Raw genomic sequence first — 21576 nt, 5'->3', positions numbered from 1 at the left:
TGGTAGTCCCTGAATATAGCTGCACATTGATCTGGTAGTCCCTGTATATAGCTGCACATTGATCTGGTAGTCCCTGTATATAGCTGCACATTGATCTGGTAGTCCCTGTATATAGCTGCACATTGATCTGGTAGTCCCTGTATATAGCTGCACATTGATCTGGTAGTCCCTGTATATAGCTGCACATTGATCTGGTAGTCCCTGTATATAGCTGCACATTGATCTGGTAGTCCCTGTATATAGCTGCACATTGATCTGGTAGTCCCTGTATATAGCTGCACATTGATCTGGTAGTCCCTGTATATAGCTGCACATTGATCTGGTAGTCCCTGCATATAGCTGCACATTGATCTGGTAGTCCCTGTATATAGCTGCACATTGATCTGGTAGTCCCTGTATATAGCTCCACATTGATCTGGTAGTCCCTGTATATAGCTCCACATTGATCTGGTAGTCCCTGTATATAGCTGCACATTGATCTGGTAGTCCCTGTATATAGCTGCACATTGATCTGGTAGTCCCTGTATATAGCTCCACATTGATCTGGTACTCCCTGTATATAGCTCCACATTGATCTGGTAGTCCCTGTATATAGCTCCACATTGATCTGGTAGTCCCTGTATATAGCTGCACATTGATCTGGTAGTCCCTGTATATAGCTGCACATTGATCTGGTAGTCCCTGTATATAGCTCCACATTGATCCGGTAGTCCCTGTATATAGCTCCACATTGATCCGGTAGTCCCTTTATATAGCTCCACATTGATCTGGTAGTCCCTGTATATAGCTCCACATTGATCCGGTAGTCCCTGTATATAGCTCCACATTGATCTGTTAGTCCCCGTATATAGCTCCACATTGATCTGGTAGTCCCTGTATGAAGCTCCATTCTTGTGTATTTTATTCTTTGTGTTCCTATTTTAATTCAAATCTAACTCTGCATCGTTGGTTAAGGGCTTGTAAAGCAAGAATTTCTCCGTTGTATTCTGCACGTGACAAATAACATTTGACTTAAAACAACAGTAAGTTTTCTTCTTTATTTACACAGGAAGCCTATCAGGAAAGGAGACCTGGCCAAGAGGCCAACGCCGTAAGAAAACAACATAAATCTAACTAGCAAGCAAATAGTCTATTGATAAAAGAGGTGGGGTTTGGATGAGGAGACTCACGGAGCTGTCGTCAAACAGGTTGAGCAGGGAGATGAGGAAGGCTCGCCGGTGCTGCCGGTTCCCTCGGACCATGGAGAAGAGGTGGGCGCAGAGGGCCGAGGTGGTCTCGTCATGCCGGAAGCCTCGGATGATGCTCTTGCGGGACGCCATGATGGCCTGCTGCACCTGGTAGGACATCTTCATCCCAGCCACTGCCTTCATCTGTAGGAGGGGAGACGCGTCGTCAGCTAAAGCTGATAACACCAGGCCCAAATGGCACCTTATCCCCTATATAGTGCACAACTTTAAACCAAGGACAATAGGGCTCTTGGTCAAAAGTCTTGCACTATATAGGGAGCCATTTATGACGCATCCTTTGGTCACCCGGTGAGGGGTTCAAGACGCGGCGTTAACCATCTTTGAACTGTATGGGAGGAGTTTGAGGATAAATGGTTAAACGTTTGGAGGTGTGCTACCATTTAGAGTATGGACTCACGTGAATGAATCCGGTGTACTTCTTGTCGATCTCCACCAACTGCTGGTCCGCTTTGTTTCTCATACTGGGCTCGGGGTCCGTTCCCATGGCGATAAGATACGGTACACACTGGAGAAAAGACACTGGTCTGAGGGGAAAACATCCTAACAGGGGTCTGAGGGAAAAACATCCTAACACAGAGGGTCCTCTTTTTATATTTGAATAAAAACACTCCCCTTATTAAAAAACTTTTTTTTATTGTGATAGCCTATAGTAAGTAAAGCATTAGCTTGATTTTATTTAATTTGAGGGACCTTGGAGCATGTTGTTTTGAACCTAATTTCCTGAAATTCTACGTAGGCTATTTGACGATAATAGATAAGGGAAATAAAGACCCGATTTCCCCAAATATTATTTAGCTAACAAATGTTTTATGATCATTTATATGAACCCTCAATTTAATTTTACAGAAAGTGATTCAATCAATTGATAGCGAGTCACACATTGCATAAAATTACTTCCCAAGCAAAGTCCAATTTCTTTGACTCCTCGACTTTAGGTCATAGCTCTGCTTCTGAATGTCAGAGAGAAACCAAATATTATTCCCATGTGTATCAGAGTCGAGTCTTCCTCTGTCATTGCTGACTTATGCGTAGTTTTAGATCGGTATAAATAATTGCGAATTGTATATAACATATTTTTCAAAAACATCCTAGCACAGGGGTATTCAACCGTGTATCTGCGGATCCCTAAATACTGCAAGAGGTCAGAAAAATATATACAAAAACTTAATTTAAAAAAAAAAAAAGTTTTTTAGGAATATCGCTTGCAACAGAATAAACAAAGTTTGAATTACATATCTACAACAGAAAATAGGATATACTCTTTCTAAATGTAAACTTCAACTAACATTGAGCAGATTACACTGAAAAAGCACCCGTGAATAGGCTACCCGTGCCGCTGGCTATTGGTTAAGCTTTCTTGACATGGACATACAGTATGGCTAACCTTTGTTTAACAAGCTAAACAGCTGCTCTTAGCAGTTGCTGGCTAATAATACACTTCCTCTTCCAATTATCTACCAAATATTTTCATTTTAAATATGTTGATTGCTTCTCCTTGCCATCATCAAAAAGTTAAGCTAGCGTATGATGGGGTCCCTGGGACGCCGGTTTGCCTGGGAGGGGGTCCCTGGGACGCCGGTTTGCCTGGGAGGGGGTCCCCGGGCAAGAAAAGGTTTCAGACCCTCTGTGCTAACACACACTGGTACGAGGAAAACATCCTATGGAATGGGCACTTCATTCCAATATTCTCCCAGTAAAGAAAGAGTGTCACAGACAGGGTTATAGACTGCCAAAAGGATTCATTTTTCCCCCCAAACAAGCATGGTTTACCTGCACGGGGTGGATGAGGCCCTGGTTGAGGGTGAGTGCGATGACGTTGAGGGCAAAGTGGCGCACGCTGGACTGGGTGTGGAAGAAGGCTTCCAGCACCTGCTTGAGGTACAGCTGCATGATGGAACTGCTCATGCCCGATGAGATATCCCCCATCTCCTTCAGGTCCTCCTGCTTGGACAGCTTCTTCCCTGCATGGCGAGAGACAGACAGAGTCACCAACGGCTGAAGACAGAGCAGCACACATCGTTAAGAGAAGACTGCTACCAAACCGTTAAGGCTCAGTTTGACACGTACGGCATAGGATTGGGAATATTTGTTTGTCACGTTAAAAGGGGCAATCTGAAAAAACCTTTTGATCTCATGTATGGTTGAGTCCTTGCTTCCATAACTCCACCTATGCATTTGAGTGGTTATATTTATCCAGCCCCGTCCCTAAACCGTTCTCCAAAACAGTGGCGGGGTGTCTTGTTGTTGTTTGAACAGATCAAGCTATGCAAAAAGCTGTGAGGCTGTAAGAGGGTGTGCGAGTGGGTTGGTTTGGCTTCGGAGCAGGCAGTGGTTACTCACACTGCTGGTCAGCCTCCTGCATGCGCGAGTCCTCCTCCTGCAGATAGGTCTGCAGGTTCTTCAACACCTGGATCTTCAAGTTGACCGAGGTGCTCCTGTCGGCCAGGATTCCGTTGTACAGGGTCTTCACCTCCGGGGAAAACATCTGGCTAGGGTGCATAATCACCAGGAAGCCTGTGATGGAGCACAGGATGGAAGACCACGGGTGAATTCATTAGTTCAAAACATTTTGCAACAAAAAAGAAAAACAAGCAGTTCTTATTGAACAACTTCAGGTAGGTCCATCCCCATTTAATGCCGTTTGCTTTCTAATGAATATACCCCTGGAATTCATAGCGACCCAGAACAAAAACGCAGGACTGCGTTCAGAAAGACACAACGTTGTAGAATGTTCAAATAGACATAGATAGACATGTTGGTTTGGCATAATATAACATAATATTCAAATGTGTAGAATAAGGAATCAACTCAGCTCTACTCATAACTTTCTACAAAGTTGGCCTACTGAATGTTGGCCCCAGTCCAATTTTAGAAGAGGTGAGGAGGAATCAGAAGGTGAACCCAGCAGGCCATGGGGCGGGGGGGGGAGGCAGGTGTGCGTGATATTTTACCTAAGCCGATGATAGCCTTGGTCTTCACCTCCTCGTCCTCATGTTTGGTAAAGTAGAGCAGCAGCTCCAGCACCTTCTCTTTGATTACCACCTGGACAGAACAGCCCGAGGGAGAAGAAGAGATTATGATTGATGAACCAGGTTGGAAGCCCAGGTCAGCCCAGGTTGGAAGGTTGGAACCAAGGTTGGAAGCTTAAAAAAGTGATTTCTTATTCCCAGTTATTTTACATACATCCATATGACTGGAGTTCGGTTTGAATTATAAAGGAGTCCTTTACCTTGGTGATGCCCTTGAACTCCTCCATGTCGAACTCAAAGTGTCGACACAAGGCTCCCACGGTGAAGAGGGAGCGCAGGAGGGCCGGCTTGTTGGCAGCCAGAGCTGTACTGTTGGGATCTTCCTGGTGCTGCGTCTTCAGCTTGGTCAGAGCACCTTCGAAGAACACAACACGGCTGGGTTATACTAGATATTCTCTAGATGGATTTGAAATGCATTGTATCCACATGGCTGAATTGTCAAATCAAATCAAATTCAAAAACGCCTGCATGTTGTGTGTCAGTCATAACACAGACAGAGCTTGAACACACCAGGAGTAAGCTGAGGAGATGGTGTGTGTGTGAGTGTGAACTCACCATAGTATCTGTTAAAGCAAGACCACACAAACTTATAGTTGTGGGTCACCTTGTTGACCACGGCACCGAGGCAGCTGACACAGTGTTGGACAACCTGGCAGAGGACGGAGGGGGGGGGGGATATGTTCAGTTGTTTAGCAACAACAATACTACCATCTAGCCTAGTAAAAAGCATGAGCTCATTTGAAATGTGCAGGGCATGCGATCCAACATTCAAGTAATTTCTTCAAAATTCCCAGAAATCACGGTTGGGGATGAAGCAGGCAAATCAAGAAATTGTTCAACCAATATTTCTGGAAAAGCTAGGAATTCTGGGAAAGTTCCTGGAGTTTCGCAACCCTATATATCCAGAACACTAGGACTCTACGCACCGTCATGCCGTATTTGATGATGAGTTTCATGAGGTCTTCCTCTATGGTGGTGAGGAAGGTCTCAGAGGGGTGCTCCAACAGAGGGATCACCAGCTCCAGGATCTTGGCCACGTTACAGATCACCATGAAGTCGCTGGCGTTCTGCACCACAACACAGCATTAATACTCAGGTTTCCATACAATCTTTATATGAACATAAAGTACACGACAGGCCTGATGGAAACAGCAAATTTGAACGGTAAACTTTCCAAATGTCGACAAAACAAAACACACTAGACAAGGCGGGATCTTCGTGTCAGTAAAATTAATTATGCGAGAAATGTCAGTGGAAACGCCTTTATGTGCAAATATTGATATAATAACCATCATATCAAAGTGAAACTTGGGAGTCACGCGATTTATATGTTGTGTGGTCCTCCCACTACGACTCAGGAAAACATACAGTTTAATAAACTACTACTGATGAACTTCACAGTGTGGTGAAAGGTGAGCTTGATGCTCCGTTCAATAAATATCTAGGGTCTTGTTCTGGTTAAAATAATCTTGCTCATCATGTAGGCTATACCTGCACTGTATCTGCACGCTGTTTGCTAGAGAAAAGCTGCCAATACCACAGTGGGCACATTCACTATTTAACACAAAATGTTTAGTGACAAAACCATCAGTAGAGTTGAAAATGTTATCGAAACCCATTTAACTTGTGTATTTTTATTTTAAAATCGGTACGTGGGAATTTAACCGCAGGTTATTTTTATGTGCCCTACATCATCGCACAACATCTCTGGTGGGGAAATTAGCATATTATTTTTATGTGCCCTACATCATCGCACAACATCTCTGGTGGGGAAATTAGCATATTATTTTTATGTGCCCTACATCATCACACAACATCTCTGGTGGGGAAATTAGCATATTATTTTTATGCATATTTTTGAATATATTCATGGAAATGTGTGGCCAACTGGATGGAAACCTAGCTTGTGATGCAATCACAACACTAGAGGTGACCTTCTTCACACTGTGGTCTGAAATGTGCATTTTACAATAAACACCACAGAGCCATCCAAACATTTCAACCAGTACCATCATGTTCTCTCTCATTATGTGGAATTGTTCTATAGTATATACTGTATGTAAATTACTTGTTCATTATTTTGTATATATATATATATTCCGTATAGACCTATTCTACCTCCCAAGTGGTGCAGCGTTCTAAGGCACTGCATCTCAGTGCTAGAGGCGTCACTACAGACCCCGATTCGATTCCAGGCTGTATCACAACCGGACGTGATTGGGAGTCTCATAGGGCGGCGCACAATTGGCCCAGTGTCGTCTGGGTTAGGCCGTCATTGTAAATAAGAATTAGTTCTTAACTGACTTGCCTAGTTAAATAAAATGTTGAGGTCAGCACCATTTTACCAGGTCAAATGTATAAATAAAGGCGATTCTGATTTGATAGGTTTTGCATCGTGACTTTTTTTGGGGGGGTGGGAGACGAGGGCTCTTTGGGATAATCTCACATTGCACTTGGTGGTCAGGTAGGGTTGCATGGTCATGGCGTGTTTGACGATGAGCTGAGCCCGGATCTTGCTGAACAGGAAGAGAGTGGTGATGCAGGACACGAGGCGCGTGGAGTTCACCCCTTTACTTTCTGAAAGAGGACAAGAATCACGTTACATTAAAGAAATCCACTCATGGCCGGCCAGTTTGAGAGCCCTGGGTTAAAGGGATAGTTCATCAAAAACTAGATATTAGTATTTTGTTCATAATGGGTCAATCACCCAAAAAAGTATGCACGTCAGCAATCAAGTTCTCAAGATGGAGAGCGCTTTCAGGACAAAGCAAAAACTGTGATGGGTTTTTTGATGGATTTGTTTATGAGTGATTAGATAGTTTCAGTGATCTATCCTTTTAAAAAGTGTCCTCTGGAATTGGCGGGGGAAAACAAGTCAAAACAAAACTGAGGCAAGTTACCTGTAAGAGACTCCTCGTATTTGAGGATGTGCTCCACAAGATTGTCCACGAGCTGCACACAAGCCTTCTGGGCCGGTTTGTAGGCAGCGTCTTCCTCCACTTTCAACAGCTGACAGAGGAGAGAAGTGAGCAGAAAGACAAGGAGGTTTGTAGCCCCAACGGCACTCGAAGAGATGCATTCTGGTGAATACGACAAGGCGGCGGCACTCCGACAAAAAAAAAAAAAAAAAACTTACATTTTGAAGGAGTTGCTCGAACCAATCGTAGCCCGTGTCTTTGCAAGCCGTGACCTGCAAAACACATTGAGCATGTTAACGATCGCACAATCCAAGATGCAGTCGGATGTAGGACAATAAACCAGAACATCTGCAAAATGACTTGCATGTAAACAACACATCAAATGATTTGAGTTTAACTGGATGACAACAGCGTTGACGTGCACTCACCACGTCTGTTATGTTGAGAATCTTCCTGGTCATAGTGTCTTTGTCGTGGGCCGGGGTCGGGGTGAACCACAGCTTCTGGAATGTTTCGTTTACTAGTTTCTGTCATAGGGACAAGTATCACAGTTGAGTCAATACGGCACACATGGAGACGATGAAGCTTCAAGTTCTTACAGGAGGTAAGTGTGTATATTATTGTCTCATTGACTTTTTCATTTTTTTTTACCTGCACTGTTGGAGCATAACAACTTCAACGTTCCACCGATGCAGATATAAATCGTAGGGTACAGTGACATTCTTATGCTGTGCATGTGATTAATAAAGTCATCTAATCTACTGTGTAGACAGCTTCTTCTCAGAATACACAACTACTCAACTAGCGGACAATACAGCAGTTTAAAAAAGGTCCAGTATAGCGTTTTGTGTATGACTGATTCCAGATAGGAATGTTAGTTATAGAACTGTCATTCTCATTGAATGTAAGTCCGATAAGCGGTAGATCCATTCTATACGCCATATTTCTATGCTTCCCCTCCGTAAGTATTTTTTTTTCTTTTCTTTTCACTTTTGTTTATGTACATCAGCTTCAAACAGCTGAAAAAAACTATATTTTTTGGGTTATAGAAAATATACATATCCTGTGTAAAAAAAATATTTCACAGCAGTTTAGATGGTATAATGATTCTCTACACAACACGTCGCTTGTTGTGTCACAAACTGAAATTAGACAAACGCGAAAATGTTTTATATTTCGACACATTGCACCTTTAAGCCTAGAAACAATAGGGTCTGTAGTTTCTTTGATCCTGGTCAGGATCAACTCTGGACCCTAATGATAAGAACAGTACCTTAATGCCCTCCTCGTCGTTGACCCGACGGATCATCCTCACACACATCTCTGTAATCTTGTTGAAGGTGGGCTGCTCCAGACAGATGTCTCTCAGGATCTTAATCACCCTCTTCCTCACGCTGATGCCCGTGTCCTGAGGAAGAGATAGAGCATGCAGAAACTTACTGACCGTCTCGTATCTCAAGTATACAACTTTAAAAAGTAAAAGGCTGTACATTTTTAACTGAGCGCCAGTGGTGGGTGCAATACTTTTATTTAGCCAATAGGTGGCAGTGGAAGACAACAAATGTGCATGAACATGAGGTGAACTATCCATAAAGTCTCAAATGGATTGACGGAATCCAGTGCAACACTCTTCAGCTGAGATCGCTTTTTCAAACACTTGGGAAGTGTGCGTTAAGATGTGTTGCTCGGGGCTCACCAGAATCCTCTCGATAAGCATGTCGTAGTACTGCTCAGTGAGCTGGGGTCGGCTCAGCACGAAGCGGCCCAGAAGCTCCACGGCCGCCTCGCGCACGCTGGTGGAGTTGTCCATCAGACGGCCATGCACTCCGCGCTGCATGTCCAACTGCACACACAGACAGGGGAGAACAAGGTTAAAGGGAACACACCACAAAAAAATAAAAAATAAATTGTATTTTGTTCATTCCGTCCACTGTTAACGCACCATTTCATCCGTCAAGTTTTAAAAATAGAACACATACAAAGCAAAAAAACATGTTTCTTTCACACTGCCACAGGACAAGACTGGTCACACATTATACACTCTTACCCTGGAAAGAATGCTAGGATCCACAGAAACCACCTCAGACAGACATTTCATGGCTTTTGTCCGGACAGCGATTGCACTCTCCCCCAGGACTCGCAAGATCTAGAGAGAGAGAAAGAGGGTAATGGAAAGAGAGAGAGAGATGGGGGGTAATGGAAAGAGAGAGAGAGCGAAGAGAAAGAAGAAGGGAGATGGAGAAAGTGAGTGAGAGAAAAGCCATGGTGTTGCTCATTGTTACTCACTGCCTGGTAGGACAGAGCAACATCAAGAAGGAGAGCTAATATGGTATCAGGTACGACCCTCTGTCCATACAATGGTATTCATTATGATCTAGAAGGTGAAACTGATGGAAACGAGATCTATACTCCAACTCTGAGAAGCATTTTGATTATGGGCCCTGAGTTCATTTAACAGCTTCAAATCAAACATTATTTAAAACCACAACACTATACAGTAAAAACCACAAAATAAAGTACATAAATGAACAGAAAGCAACAAAGCAGATGAATAAAAAGAACATGCTTGTGGGTTTCTTGCCTGGGTTAAGTAAATATCAAAGCTCTGGGCGAACGGCCTCATGGAGGCTAAGTAGCGGACGATGAGACAGGAGTCGTCGTAGTCCACCGTGTCAGAGTTCATTCTGCCAACACAGAACCGGTTGGGGAAAACAGTTTTAGGATTTACATCAACCACTGGGGGCCCATCTCCTTTTTTATTCCACCTTTATTTAACCAGGTAGGCCAGTTGAGAACATCTTTATTTAACCAGGTAGGCTAGTTGAGAACACCTTTATTTAACCCGGTAGGCCAGTTGAGAACATCTTTATTTAACCCGGTAGGCCAGTTGAGAACACCTTTATTTAACCCGGTAGGCCAGTTGAGAACACCTTTATTTAACCCGGTAGGCCAGTTGAGAACACCTTTATTTAACCCGGTAGGCCAGTTGAGAACATCTTTATTTAACCCGGTAGGCCAGTTGAGAACACCTTTATTTAACCAGGTAGGCCAGTTGAGAACATCTTTATTTAACAAGGTAGGCCAGTTGAGAACATCTTTATTTAACCAGGTAGGCCAGTTGAGAACATCTTTATTTAACCCGGTAGGCCAGTTGAGAACATCTTTATTTAACCCGGTAGGCCAGTTGAGAACACCTTTATTTAACCAGGTAGGCCAGTTGAGAACATCTTTATTTAACAAGGTAGGCCAGTTGAGAACATCTTTATTTAACCAGGTAGGCCAGTTGAGAACATCTTTATTTAACCCGGTAGGCCAGTTGAGAACATCTTTATTTAACCCGATAGGCCAGTTGAGAACATCTTTATTTAACCAGGTAGGCCAGTTGAGAACATCTTTATTTAACCCGGTAGGCCAGTTGAGAACATCTTTATTTAACCCGGTAGGCCAGTTGAGAACATCTTTATTTAACCCGGTAGGCCAGTTGAGAACATCTTTATTTAACCCGGTAGGCCAGTTGAGAACATCTTTATTTAACCAGGTAGGCCAGTTGAGAACATCTTTATTTAACCCGGTAGGCCAGTTGAGAACATCTTTATTTAACCAGGTAGGCCAGTTGAGAACACATTTATTTAACCCGGTAGGCCAGTTGAGAACATCTTTATTTAACCAGGTAGGCCAGTTGAGAACACCTTTATTTAACCCGGTAGGCCAGTTGAGAACACCTTTATTTAACCAGGTAGGCCAGTTGAGAACACCTTTATTTAACCAGGTAGGCCAGTTGAGAACATCTTTATTTAACCAGGTAGGCTAGTTGAGAACAAGTTCTCATTTACAACTGCGACCTGGCCAAGATAAAGCAAAGTGCGACAAAAACAGAGTTACACATAAACAAACGTACAGGCAATAACACAAAATAAAATATTTTTCTATTTATGTACAGTGTGTGCAAATGTAGAAGAGTAGGGAGGTAAAGGCAATAAATAGGCCATTGAGGCTAAAATAATGACAATTATCAATACTTGAGTAATAGATGTGCAGATGATGATGTGCAAATAGAGATACTGGGGTGTAAAAGAGCAAGAGGGTAAGTAATAGTATTTACAGATAGCTGCTCAGACAGCTGATCCTTCACATCAGGCTATACAACAGCCTTGTTACGGAGATGGTTCAGCATCGTAATATAATTATATCCATAAATGAATAGATATTCTAGAAATATAATATATATAATTACAATGACTAACACTATTCCACTGGGTGGTCTGACCTAGGGTTGTGCAGGAATACAGATGTTCATATCTTAATTACCATCCTTCTCCCATTTTTGGATATTTACACGTTTGTGAACGAGAGACATTGTGCAAATGAACACAAAACGTATGACGCATGCTTTTTCTGATGGAACAGCAGAACAGGCGCTACGCTGAGATGACTAGCCAATTAAACCACACAAAAAACAGCTGGTCTCACCTGCTTCTACTTCCTCCTGTTGTATTTACAAACTAACACGTGACTGGCTCAACTGTTGTGATTGAACTACGGTAAGATTTACAGTGTAAACAGAGTATGTGAGCGGAGCAGAGCTGGGGAGAGAGATTCCCAAAGGCCGGAGCGTCGGCATTCTCGCCCGCAGCGCTCACTTCACAAACTCAGGACATGCCTGACAAAGCATGCATTGTCATTGTAGCAAAGTATTTCTAAACTAAAATGTTTTGTTCATGTTGGTGCTATTATCAATACTATAGGCCATAACTGACTTTTGGCCCAAAAGGCCTGGCATTTTCCCACGTTCAAGGAGCTTTCCGGTTTGATTGGGTTATTTTGCCTAAAAACCTTTAAAAAATTAAATTAAATAAAAAAAACTCTGCATCCCCTGCCCAGCCTGGCAAGAGTGGCCCAAAGGGTGTTAATCATCCCCAGTGGCTCTGCAAGTGTGGAGAGGATATTCTCAACTGCTGGCCGGCTTCTCCAGGCACCATCACGAGCCTGAAGACACAGACTGGCCAGACTCCTGCTTCTAAAGATGAATTCGGAGCCTATGCATAATTTACTATAATGATTGACTACAACAAAATGTTTTAATGCAGCAGGCTTTATGTCCCTGACAGAATAGTGTGTCACTGGCAAACGCTTCACAATGTATTTATTTGTATGTTATAGCCTTGAAATAATGTAAATAATACAGCCTAAATCATTCAGGCTCCCTGTCTGGCTCCTGACCTATTTACAGTGTTTATATGCTGTTTAATATGACATGTAGCCTATTTATCGTGTTTATATGCTGTTTAATATGACATGTAGCCTATTTACAGTGTTTTTATCATGTTTAATATGATATGTAGTCTATTTACAGAGTTTATATGCTGTTTAATATGACATGTAGTCTATTTATAGTGTTTATATCATGTTTAATATGACATGTAGTCTATTTACAGTGTTTATATCATGTTTAATATGACATGTAGTCTATTTACAGTGTTTATATGCTGTTTAATATGACATGTAGTCTATTTATAGTGTTTATATCATGTTTAATATGACATGTAGTCTATTTACAGTGTTTATATCATGTTTAATATGACATGTAGTCTATTTGAAATGATGTGCATTTCTTACATTCATCTTTTCATGTTGTTTATTTAAATACTTTTCATTCAAATCATATGGTTTGGTTTCAATACTTCTAAACCAAATGGTAGATCCAGGTAGTCACAACAATAGATGGATGTTGGTTAAACTGGGATTTTAATGAATGGAGTGAATATGGAGCAGCAGTTTATTTTCTTGTGAGCGCTGTTAGCGAAGGGGTTGTAAAGGATGTGGCACGCGATGACTGAGATTTCCAACCACACAACTCTGCTCAAATACTCTGAATGTAAGATAATGTGACAGGAGAACGGAAGAACGGGATCTGATTTATCTCCTAACATATTTCACTAGTTGACTGCAGGTTAACCTAAAAAGCAGCTACAAATAGTCAAATGTATTGAACTAGAAACAGTTAACAGTACTAACGGTATTAAAAAAGTATTTCCAAATACCTCGGGACAGACAGACACACAGACGTGCAGTACCTCAGGGTGGTGAAATGGGAGGGGACCGTCTTTATGATCTTGCGGAGGAACTTCTTGCGTGCCTCGGCCCGCTGCATGACCTCCCCAATGGTCTCGATGTCCTTGGCGTGGTGGCCAGGGCCGTCCGACGAGTCCTCTTCCCGGTCCCGTTTCTGGCTCTTCATGGTCTTCTCGGTCTCTATGGTGGTGTCGCGGAACCACTGCGCTATGTAGAACTTCCTGGCAAACTGGCAAAAGCAAAGTACACAGTTAGTAGAAGGAAATCTCTAATTAATATATTATTTGTTAAGCATCTATTCCTTCCAAAAAAATAATCTCAAAGTTGATCAAAATCAAAATATTGAGCGTAGTGGTGTAACACAAACTGACCAATAGTGAAGGGTCGGTCTCTGTGTTCTCCTCCATGTAGTCCAGAAGGGCTTTCTGCAGTTGCTGGGTCTCGTCGTCACCTTGGGTCTGTGTGGGAAAAGGAAAAAAAAATTCAAAATGTTCCAACCCTTCTGCGCGTTTGTTCCCCCCGCGCCTCTGTCCCGTCCCCACCTCCGCCATCCTAATTGGTTGGCCGCCTTCAAGTCGTGTCCACCTCAATGCAGGTTCTGAGAAACAGCAGTCATGTTGTTCCCTACCTCTTTCAGGATGCGGTCAATGGATCGCTGGTCCATCTTGCTGGTGACGGCATCTTTGCGCAGGCGAGCGGCCACCGTGCCTAGATAGTCCAGGGAGGCAACCCTCAGGGTCATCTCCGTCTGCTTGTTACTGAACTGGTGCACCTGTGAGTGAGTGGGTGAGTGAGTGAGTGAGTAGGGTACAGAGAGGGAGGCAGGGAGGGAGAGAGAGAAGGGGGTGAGGAGCAGAAGGGATGGATGGAGAGAGAGGTGATGGGTCAGGGCCTCTACTCTGATGAGGTAGATGCACCAAGCAGAACAGTAGACAGTTGGACTAGTATAGTAGTATTACTGCGTTTGTGGTTACTCTTTTGACAGGGAAAGTAGAGCGAATACCCCAAGACCAACCAATAGGATTCTTCCTAACGAATCCAGCAACATTGTACATATGGAATGATCTACGGTAGATGTAAAGTTAAATGTTTTAAGTATCACTGTATTTCTGTTATTACGGAGCTATCACTTTTATTAGTGCGCCTGCGCAAAAAGTATCGTTGTAGACGAACCTGGCCTGAGTGCAATGGCAACCATGGATAGTGTTAATGTGGTGGAGTTAACGTTGTTAAACTGGAACCTCGTCGTTGTGTCATTTTGAATTAACTTTGTAGTTATTAACCATCCTCTGCTACCAATGTGGCACCTCGCTTCGACGAGAAGAGGTTCTAAAAAAAGTTGTGAAAATGAACTTGGAATCTGGACAAGAATAGGCAAGTGGTATTGTGGTGGTGGTATTATCGCTCGAAGGAAGAGCGAGATACAGCACTGGGAAAATTCGTTGAGGATTGGAACAAGGACGACGGTATGGGAACTTCGATGAGGACACTGGATTCTGTGTGTCTTAAAAGAGAAAGACGGTGCCTACGAGACATATTCAAAAACTTTTGACAGTGTTACTAAAGACATTTCGGTTGCGTTGACGGGCTACATAATTGATCTCGAACAGAGGTACAATAGGATGCTCATGTAAGTTACGAGATGGTTCTCCCGGGTGCAGTGTTAGCTTTCAAGTTGCTAGATACTGCATGTCTGGATGGTAGGGAGAAACAGTTGGCTTTGTTGCTAGATACTGCATGTCTGGATTGTAGGGAGAAACAGTTGGCTTTGACTGCTTGTACTGTGCTGACTTTTGCGTCAATTTAGTCGGGCACTAAAAAAATAATTTCTGTTGAATAAGACGTCTGTCGCACCGATAACAGATGGAATGTGAGTGAGTGACGCAGCATGACACTGAGCAGCAGAGAAAAGGCTCCAACAAGTCATGTTCTCAAGACAACCAGACGAGGGCGCCATTGCCATATGGACGGAGATCAAAATGTGCTATTTGTCAAAGCACTTACCGTTTGTGTTGAAGACTGTCCTCGTAAAAATGAACAAGTTAAACTAACAGAGGAAAATGTAAACACAGAGATAGAGCAGTTTTCAAACCAATCTGCTTCTGATACTGACATCTTTATAGTTGAATCGTTAGGATCAGCTGTGATTGATGCTGCATGTACTGCACAGTTTGTGGTGCGAAATGGCTTGACAGCCATGTCAGTAAACTAAATATGAAAGACGTACAACATATGATTGACACGCCAAGCAAAAGAGCTTTCAAATTTGGAGATGAGAGAATCGTCCATTCTACCAAGAGAGTCAAGATACCAGCAACAATGTGTCAGACTAAGAGTCACATTGAAACAGATGTGGTCCCTACAGATATCCCCTTACTATTAAGTAGGGTTGCACATTTTGGGGAATATTCAGGAGGTGGAAACTTTCCGTGTGAATTAACGGAAATATATGCAAATTAATATTAATACCATTAAAATCTAAATCAAATTTTATTAGTCACATGCACTGAATACATGCACCTTACAGTCCGCGACATGGCTGGATTTCATTTTCTAATCCGTGATTGTCTGTTGACCCTGCCACATACGTCTGGTGTCTGAGCCGTTGAACTGGGACTCATCTTTGTGCCTATTACCAATGCTTGATTGCATTGCGGAGGGAATAACTACACTGTTTGTATTCTTCTATACTCCTAGTCTTCTAGCCCTGGTAAAATGCAGTGGTTCGCGCTTTCAGTTTTGTGTGAATGCTCCCATCTATCCACGGTTTCTGGTTGGGGTAGGTTTTAATAGTCACAGTGGGTACAACATCTCCTATGCTCTTCCTGATATACCAATACGGTGAATGTCGAGTTTGTGTCGATATTTCCTGAACTTATCCCAGTCAGTGTGACCAAAACAATCTTGAATTGTGGATTCCGATTGTTCAGACCAGCGTTGATTCGTCCTTACCACGGGTGCTTCCTGTTTGAGTTTCTGCCAATAGGAGGGGAGGAGCAAGATGGAATCGTGGTCCGATTTGACGAATGGAGGGCGGGGAAGGGTCTTATACGCAGTCTGGAAGGTAGTATAGGAATGGTCGAGCGTTTTAGCAGGGCGAGTACAACAATAAATACATTTTCCTCAAATTTGCTTTGTTAAAATCCCCAGCTAGAATAAATGCAGACTCAGGGTATGTGGATTCCAGTGTGCATAAAGTCCAGTGAAGATCTTTGAGGGCCGTCGTGGTATCGGGGGATATAAACCGGTGGCTATTATTGACAAATTCTCTCAGGTAGCTTGAGAAATACAAATAAAAACTGTCACACAACCCATCTGTAATGGGTAACGTAAATAATACTTGAAACCTTTAAATACTTTGCTGCTGTTTAATTTGTCTTTAAAGTGGGAGATTGTTAAGTTCATGTTTTAAGTATCACTATATTTGTTATTACGATGCTATCACGCTTATTAGTGCGCCTGTGCAAGTCTCTCGTTGTAGGTGAACCTGGCCTGAGTGCAATGGCAACCATGTATTGCGCTAATACGGTTGAGTTAACCTCTCTAAGGTATGTGGGACGCTAGCATCCCATCTGGCCAACATCCAGTGAGGTTGCAGAGCGCCAAATTCAATTACAGAAATGCTCATTATAAAAATTCAGAAAACAAACCATATTTTACACAGGTTTAAAGATTAACTTCTTGTTAAACCAACCACAGTGTCAGATTTATAAAATGCTTTTCGGCGAAAGCATACCTAGCCCAGAACATAGCCCAGTTGACAAATTATTACAAACAGTAACCAGCCAAGCAGAAGAGTTACAAAACTCAGAAATAGAGATAAAATGAATCCCTTACCTTTGATGATCTTCATATGGTGGCAATCAGAAGACATTCATTTACTCAATAAATGTTCCTTTTGTTCGATGAAGTCTCTTTATATCCAAAAACCTCCGTTTTGTTAGCGCGTTTTCTTCAGTAATCCACAGGCTCAAACTCAGACTCAAAAATCAGACAAAAAATCCAAATTGTATCCGTAAAGTTCAAAGAAACATGTCAAACGATGTTTAGATTCAATCCTCAGGTTGTTTTTTTAGCCTAAATGATCTATAATATTTCAACCGGACAATAATGCTGTCAATATAAAAGGTAAACAAGAAATGCACATGCGCCTGAAAAAAAACTCTGTCACATTAGGGTCCACTCCTTCAGACTGGTCTTACTCACTCATTTATAAGAATACAAGCCTGAAACGATTTCTAAAGACTGTTGACATCTAGTGGAAGGCATAGGAACTGCAAATGGAGTCCTAAGTCAATGGATACTGTAATGGTATTGAATAGAAAACTACAAAACCCTGCCAAAAAACAACTTCCTGAATGGATTTTTCTCAGGTGTTCGCCTGCTAAATCAGTTCTGTTATACAGACACTATTTTAACAGTTTTGGAAACTTTAGAGTGTTTTCTATCCAAATCTACCAGTTATATACATAACATATCTTATGGGCCCAAGTAGCAGGCCGTTTAATTTGGGCATGCTTTTCATACAAAATTCCAAATGCTGCCCCCTACCCTAGAGAGGTTAACGTTGTTCAACTGGAACCTTGTCGTTGTGTCATTTTGAGTTAACAGTACACAGGCAGCCAGTCAGGACTTACCAGCAGTCTGCCTAACAGGCTCAACAGTAGCTCGGCAGCGGGCCACTCTGGCTTGTTGACCGTGGAGAGCAGGTCCTGGACAAAGTTCTCAAACAGAGGCCTGTAGTCCTCCTCGCTCCCCTGCTTACTGCCACATCTGGCCACGACAAAACACAGAAAGAGAAAGAAGAGGGAAAGAGGCTGTTAGGTGGACATTACACTAAACACAGCCAATGGGGTCATGAGGAGATACAAACAAAGAGAGGACAAACTATCTGGAGATGAAAGACAATCTTACTTTTTGAGGAACACCGAGAGGAAGTTCTGGGCTGTCCTCATGGCCGTCTCGTAGTTGTTGGTGATCAGCAAGTCCTGATCTACCTAGAACAAATCAAACATTTACAGAAGATTGTTAAAATAAGGATGCTCTTCACTAGGAAACGCAGTTTTGAGAATCTCAGTTTCAAAAATATATCTGTGATATATAGTGTTGGAGAGGGTACAGCCGTGGCCAAAAGTTTTGAGAATGACAAATACTAATTTCCACAAAGTTTGCTGCTTCAGTGTCTTTAGATATTTTTGTCAGATGTTACTATGGAATGCTGAAGTATAATTACAAGCATTTCATAAGTGTCAAAGGATTTTAGTGATGATGATGCAGAGTGCAGTGTTGACCCTTCTTTTTCAAGACCTCTGCAATCCACCCTGGCATGCTGTCGATTAACTTCTGAGCCACATCCTGACTGATGGCAGCCAATTGTTGCATAGTCAATGCTTGGAGTTTGTCAGAATGGGTTTTTGTTTGTCCACCCGCCTCTTGAGGATTGACCACAAGTTCTCAATGGGATTAAGGTCTGGGGAGTTTCCTGGCCATGGACCCAAAATATTGATGTTTTGTTCCCCGAGCCACTTAGTTATCACTTTTGCCTTATGGCAAGGTGCTCCATCATGCTGGAAAAGGCATTGTTCGTCACCGAACTGTTCCTGGATGGTTGGGAGAAGTTGCTCTCGGAGGATGTGTTGGTACCATTCTTTATTCATGGCTGTGTTCTTAGGCAAAATTGTGAGTGAGCCCACTCCCTTGGCTGAGAAGCAACCCCACACATGAATGGTCTCAGGATGCTTTATTGTTGGAATGACACAGGACTGATGGTAGTGCTCACCTTGTCTTCTCCGGACAAGCTTTTTTCCGATGCCCCAAACAATCGGAAAGGGGATTCATCAGAGAAAATGACTTTACCCCAGTCCTCAGCAGTCCAATCCCTGTACCTTTTGCAGAATATCAGTCTGTCCCTGATGTTTTTCCTGGAGAGAAGTGCTGCCCTTCTTGACACCAGGCCATCCTCCAAAAGTCTTCGCCTCACTGTGCGTGCAGATGCACTCATACCTGCCTGCTGCCATTCCTGAGCAAGCTCTGTACTGGTGGTGCCCTGATCCCGCAGCCGAATCAACTTTAGGAGACGGTCCTGGCGCTTGCTGGACTTTCTTGGGCGCCCTGAAGCCTTCTTCACAACAATTGAACCGCTCTTCTTGAAGTTCTTGATGATCCGATAAATGGTTAATTTAGGTGCAATCTTACTGGCAGCAATATCCTTGCCTGTGAAGCCCTTTTTGTGCAAAGCAATGATGACAGCACATGTTTCCTTGCAGGTAACCATGGTTGACAGAGGAAGAACAATGATTCCAAGTACCACCCTACTTTTGAAGCTTCCAGTCTTTTATTCAAACTCAATTATCATGACAGAGTGATCTCCAGCCTTGTCCTCGTCAACACTCACACCTGTGTTAACGAGAGAATCACTGACATGTCAGCTGGCCCTTTTGTGGCAGGGCTGAAATGCAGTGGAAATATTTGGGGGGGGATTCAGTTTATTTGCATGGCAAAGAGGGACTTTGCAATTCATCTGATCACTCTTCATAACATTCTGGAGTATATGCAAATTGCCACCATACAAACTGAGGCAGCAGACTATGAAAATTAATATGTAATTCTCAAAACTTTTGGCCACAACTGTACACCTTCCACAAAGCCTAGTTGGACATTGGTGGCGCCATTGAATTGGGCCCTCTTTCTAACTCTATGGCGTTACATTTGGTGGCGGTGGAGTGTTTTGGTGCATTCAAGACAACCCTGGAACAACAACAAAAAATAAACCGTCATAACTCGGAAATCCCAAGTCGGAAACTCTGGCATCATCCTAGAGCTTCAACTTCTCTGACCTAAAGATCACAATGTGAGCTTGTTTTATCCCGAGTTTACAGTGGTCACGATCACACCATTTCTCTGCGTACCTTGCTGTCGTACTCGTCCTCCATGTCGTCGCGGTCGTTTGGGAGGTGTACCACGCACTGAATGAGCTGTAGCACCAGGGCTGTAACCATTTGGATGTACATGGGCTCACCGTCCCTGTCGCTGCTGTTCAGCCTGCCCAAACAACCAACAGCGTTTCAGAGTTATTTGTTGATTTACTCCCTTTATTTAACCAGAGGGTGTATTCATTAGTGCACTCCTCCCTTTATTTAACCAGAGGGTGTATTCATTAGTGCACACCTCCCTTTATTTAACCAGGGGGTGTATTCATTAGTGCACACATCCCTTTATTTAACCAGAGGGTGTATTCATTAGTGCACTCCTCCCTTTATTTAACCAGAGGGTGTATTCATTAGTGCACACCTCCCTTTATTTAACCAGGGGGTGTATTCATTAGTGCACTCCTCCCTTTATTTAACCAGAGGGTGTATTCATTAGTGCACTCCTCCCTTTATTTAACCAGGGGATGTATTCATTAGTGCACACCTCCCTTTATTTAACCAGAGGGTGTATTCATTAGTGCACTCCTCCCTTTATTTAACCAGAGGGTGTATTCATTAGTGCACACCTCCCTTTATTTAACCAGGGGGTGTATTCATTAGTGCACTCCTCCCTTTATTTAACCAGAGGGTGTATTCATTAGTGCACACCTCCCTTTATTTAACCAGAGGGTGTATTCATTAGTGCACCCCTCCCTTTATTTAACCAGGGGATGTATTCATTAGTGCACACCTCCCTTTATTTAACCAGAGGGTGTATTCATTAGTGCACTCCTCCCTTTATTTAACCAGAGGGTGTATTCATTAGTGCACACCTCCCTTTATTTAACCAGGGGGTGTATTCGTTAGTGCACACCGTAGCAAAACACTTAGCAATGAAAACATTTTTTGCGTTTCTTATAAGTTCAGGTACGTCCCACCCCGTTTTGTCCCGTTTGTTTCCTAGTAAATACACCCCAAGTCTTTCAAGACAAATTCCCTTTAACTGCAACGGTGAGTTTTGACACAGTGGGGAAATGTTTAAATGACATGATTTTGTAGCACCTTTCCTTCCTATGTTATATGGGCTTGGTTATGGTTCTATTTACCTGAAGTTGCGGAGACTGCGTTTGCTGGTGGGCAGTCTGGCCAGAGATGTGAAGATCTCTTCCAGAATCAACTGCCTGTGCTTCTCATAGCGGGAGAACACCTAGCCACGGACACAAGGTTAAGGTCAATCTGACACAGCGTAACCCAAACTCGGTATTCTGGATTCCAAGGAGTGCACATTTTGGTTTTTGCCCTAACACTACACAGCTGATTCAAATGATCAAAACTTGATGATTTGAATCACCTGTGTAGTGCAAGGGCCAAAAAAACTCAATGTGTACCCCTTGGAGTCCCG

General features: G+C 42.9%; 1 protein-coding gene across 1 annotated transcript in view; it reads right to left on the bottom strand.

Annotated features, from left to right (window-relative positions):
• The window catches only part of LOC139410598 (NIPBL cohesin loading factor a), a 42666-nt gene that overhangs the window by 6118 nt on the left and 14972 nt on the right, over positions 1–21576 (bottom strand). The window contains exons 21-43 of the mRNA XM_071155904.1: positions 21281–21381; positions 20175–20307; positions 18181–18263; positions 17904–18039; positions 13895–14038; positions 13638–13724; positions 13269–13495; positions 9776–9878; positions 9242–9340; positions 8891–9037; positions 8468–8602; positions 7623–7721; positions 7413–7466; positions 7177–7285; positions 6723–6853; positions 5203–5343; positions 4832–4925; positions 4477–4631; positions 4199–4289; positions 3588–3761; positions 3018–3208; positions 1645–1752; positions 1170–1370 (exon numbers count right to left, since the gene is read on the bottom strand). Coding sequence (XP_071012005.1) covers positions 1170–1370; positions 1645–1752; positions 3018–3208; positions 3588–3761; positions 4199–4289; positions 4477–4631; positions 4832–4925; positions 5203–5343; positions 6723–6853; positions 7177–7285; positions 7413–7466; positions 7623–7721; positions 8468–8602; positions 8891–9037; positions 9242–9340; positions 9776–9878; positions 13269–13495; positions 13638–13724; positions 13895–14038; positions 17904–18039; positions 18181–18263; positions 20175–20307; positions 21281–21381 — 2943 coding nt within the window. The remainder of the gene's footprint in view (positions 1–1169; positions 1371–1644; positions 1753–3017; positions 3209–3587; positions 3762–4198; positions 4290–4476; positions 4632–4831; positions 4926–5202; positions 5344–6722; positions 6854–7176; positions 7286–7412; positions 7467–7622; positions 7722–8467; positions 8603–8890; positions 9038–9241; positions 9341–9775; positions 9879–13268; positions 13496–13637; positions 13725–13894; positions 14039–17903; positions 18040–18180; positions 18264–20174; positions 20308–21280; positions 21382–21576) is intronic.

The sequence above is a fragment of the Oncorhynchus clarkii genome, chromosome 6 (assembly GCF_045791955.1).
Source record: "Oncorhynchus clarkii lewisi isolate Uvic-CL-2024 chromosome 6, UVic_Ocla_1.0, whole genome shotgun sequence".
Lineage (NCBI taxonomy): Eukaryota > Metazoa > Chordata > Actinopteri > Salmoniformes > Salmonidae > Oncorhynchus > Oncorhynchus clarkii.
The sequence above is the reverse complement of the archived record's forward strand: the minus strand, read 5'-3'. Positions and strand labels throughout refer to the sequence as shown.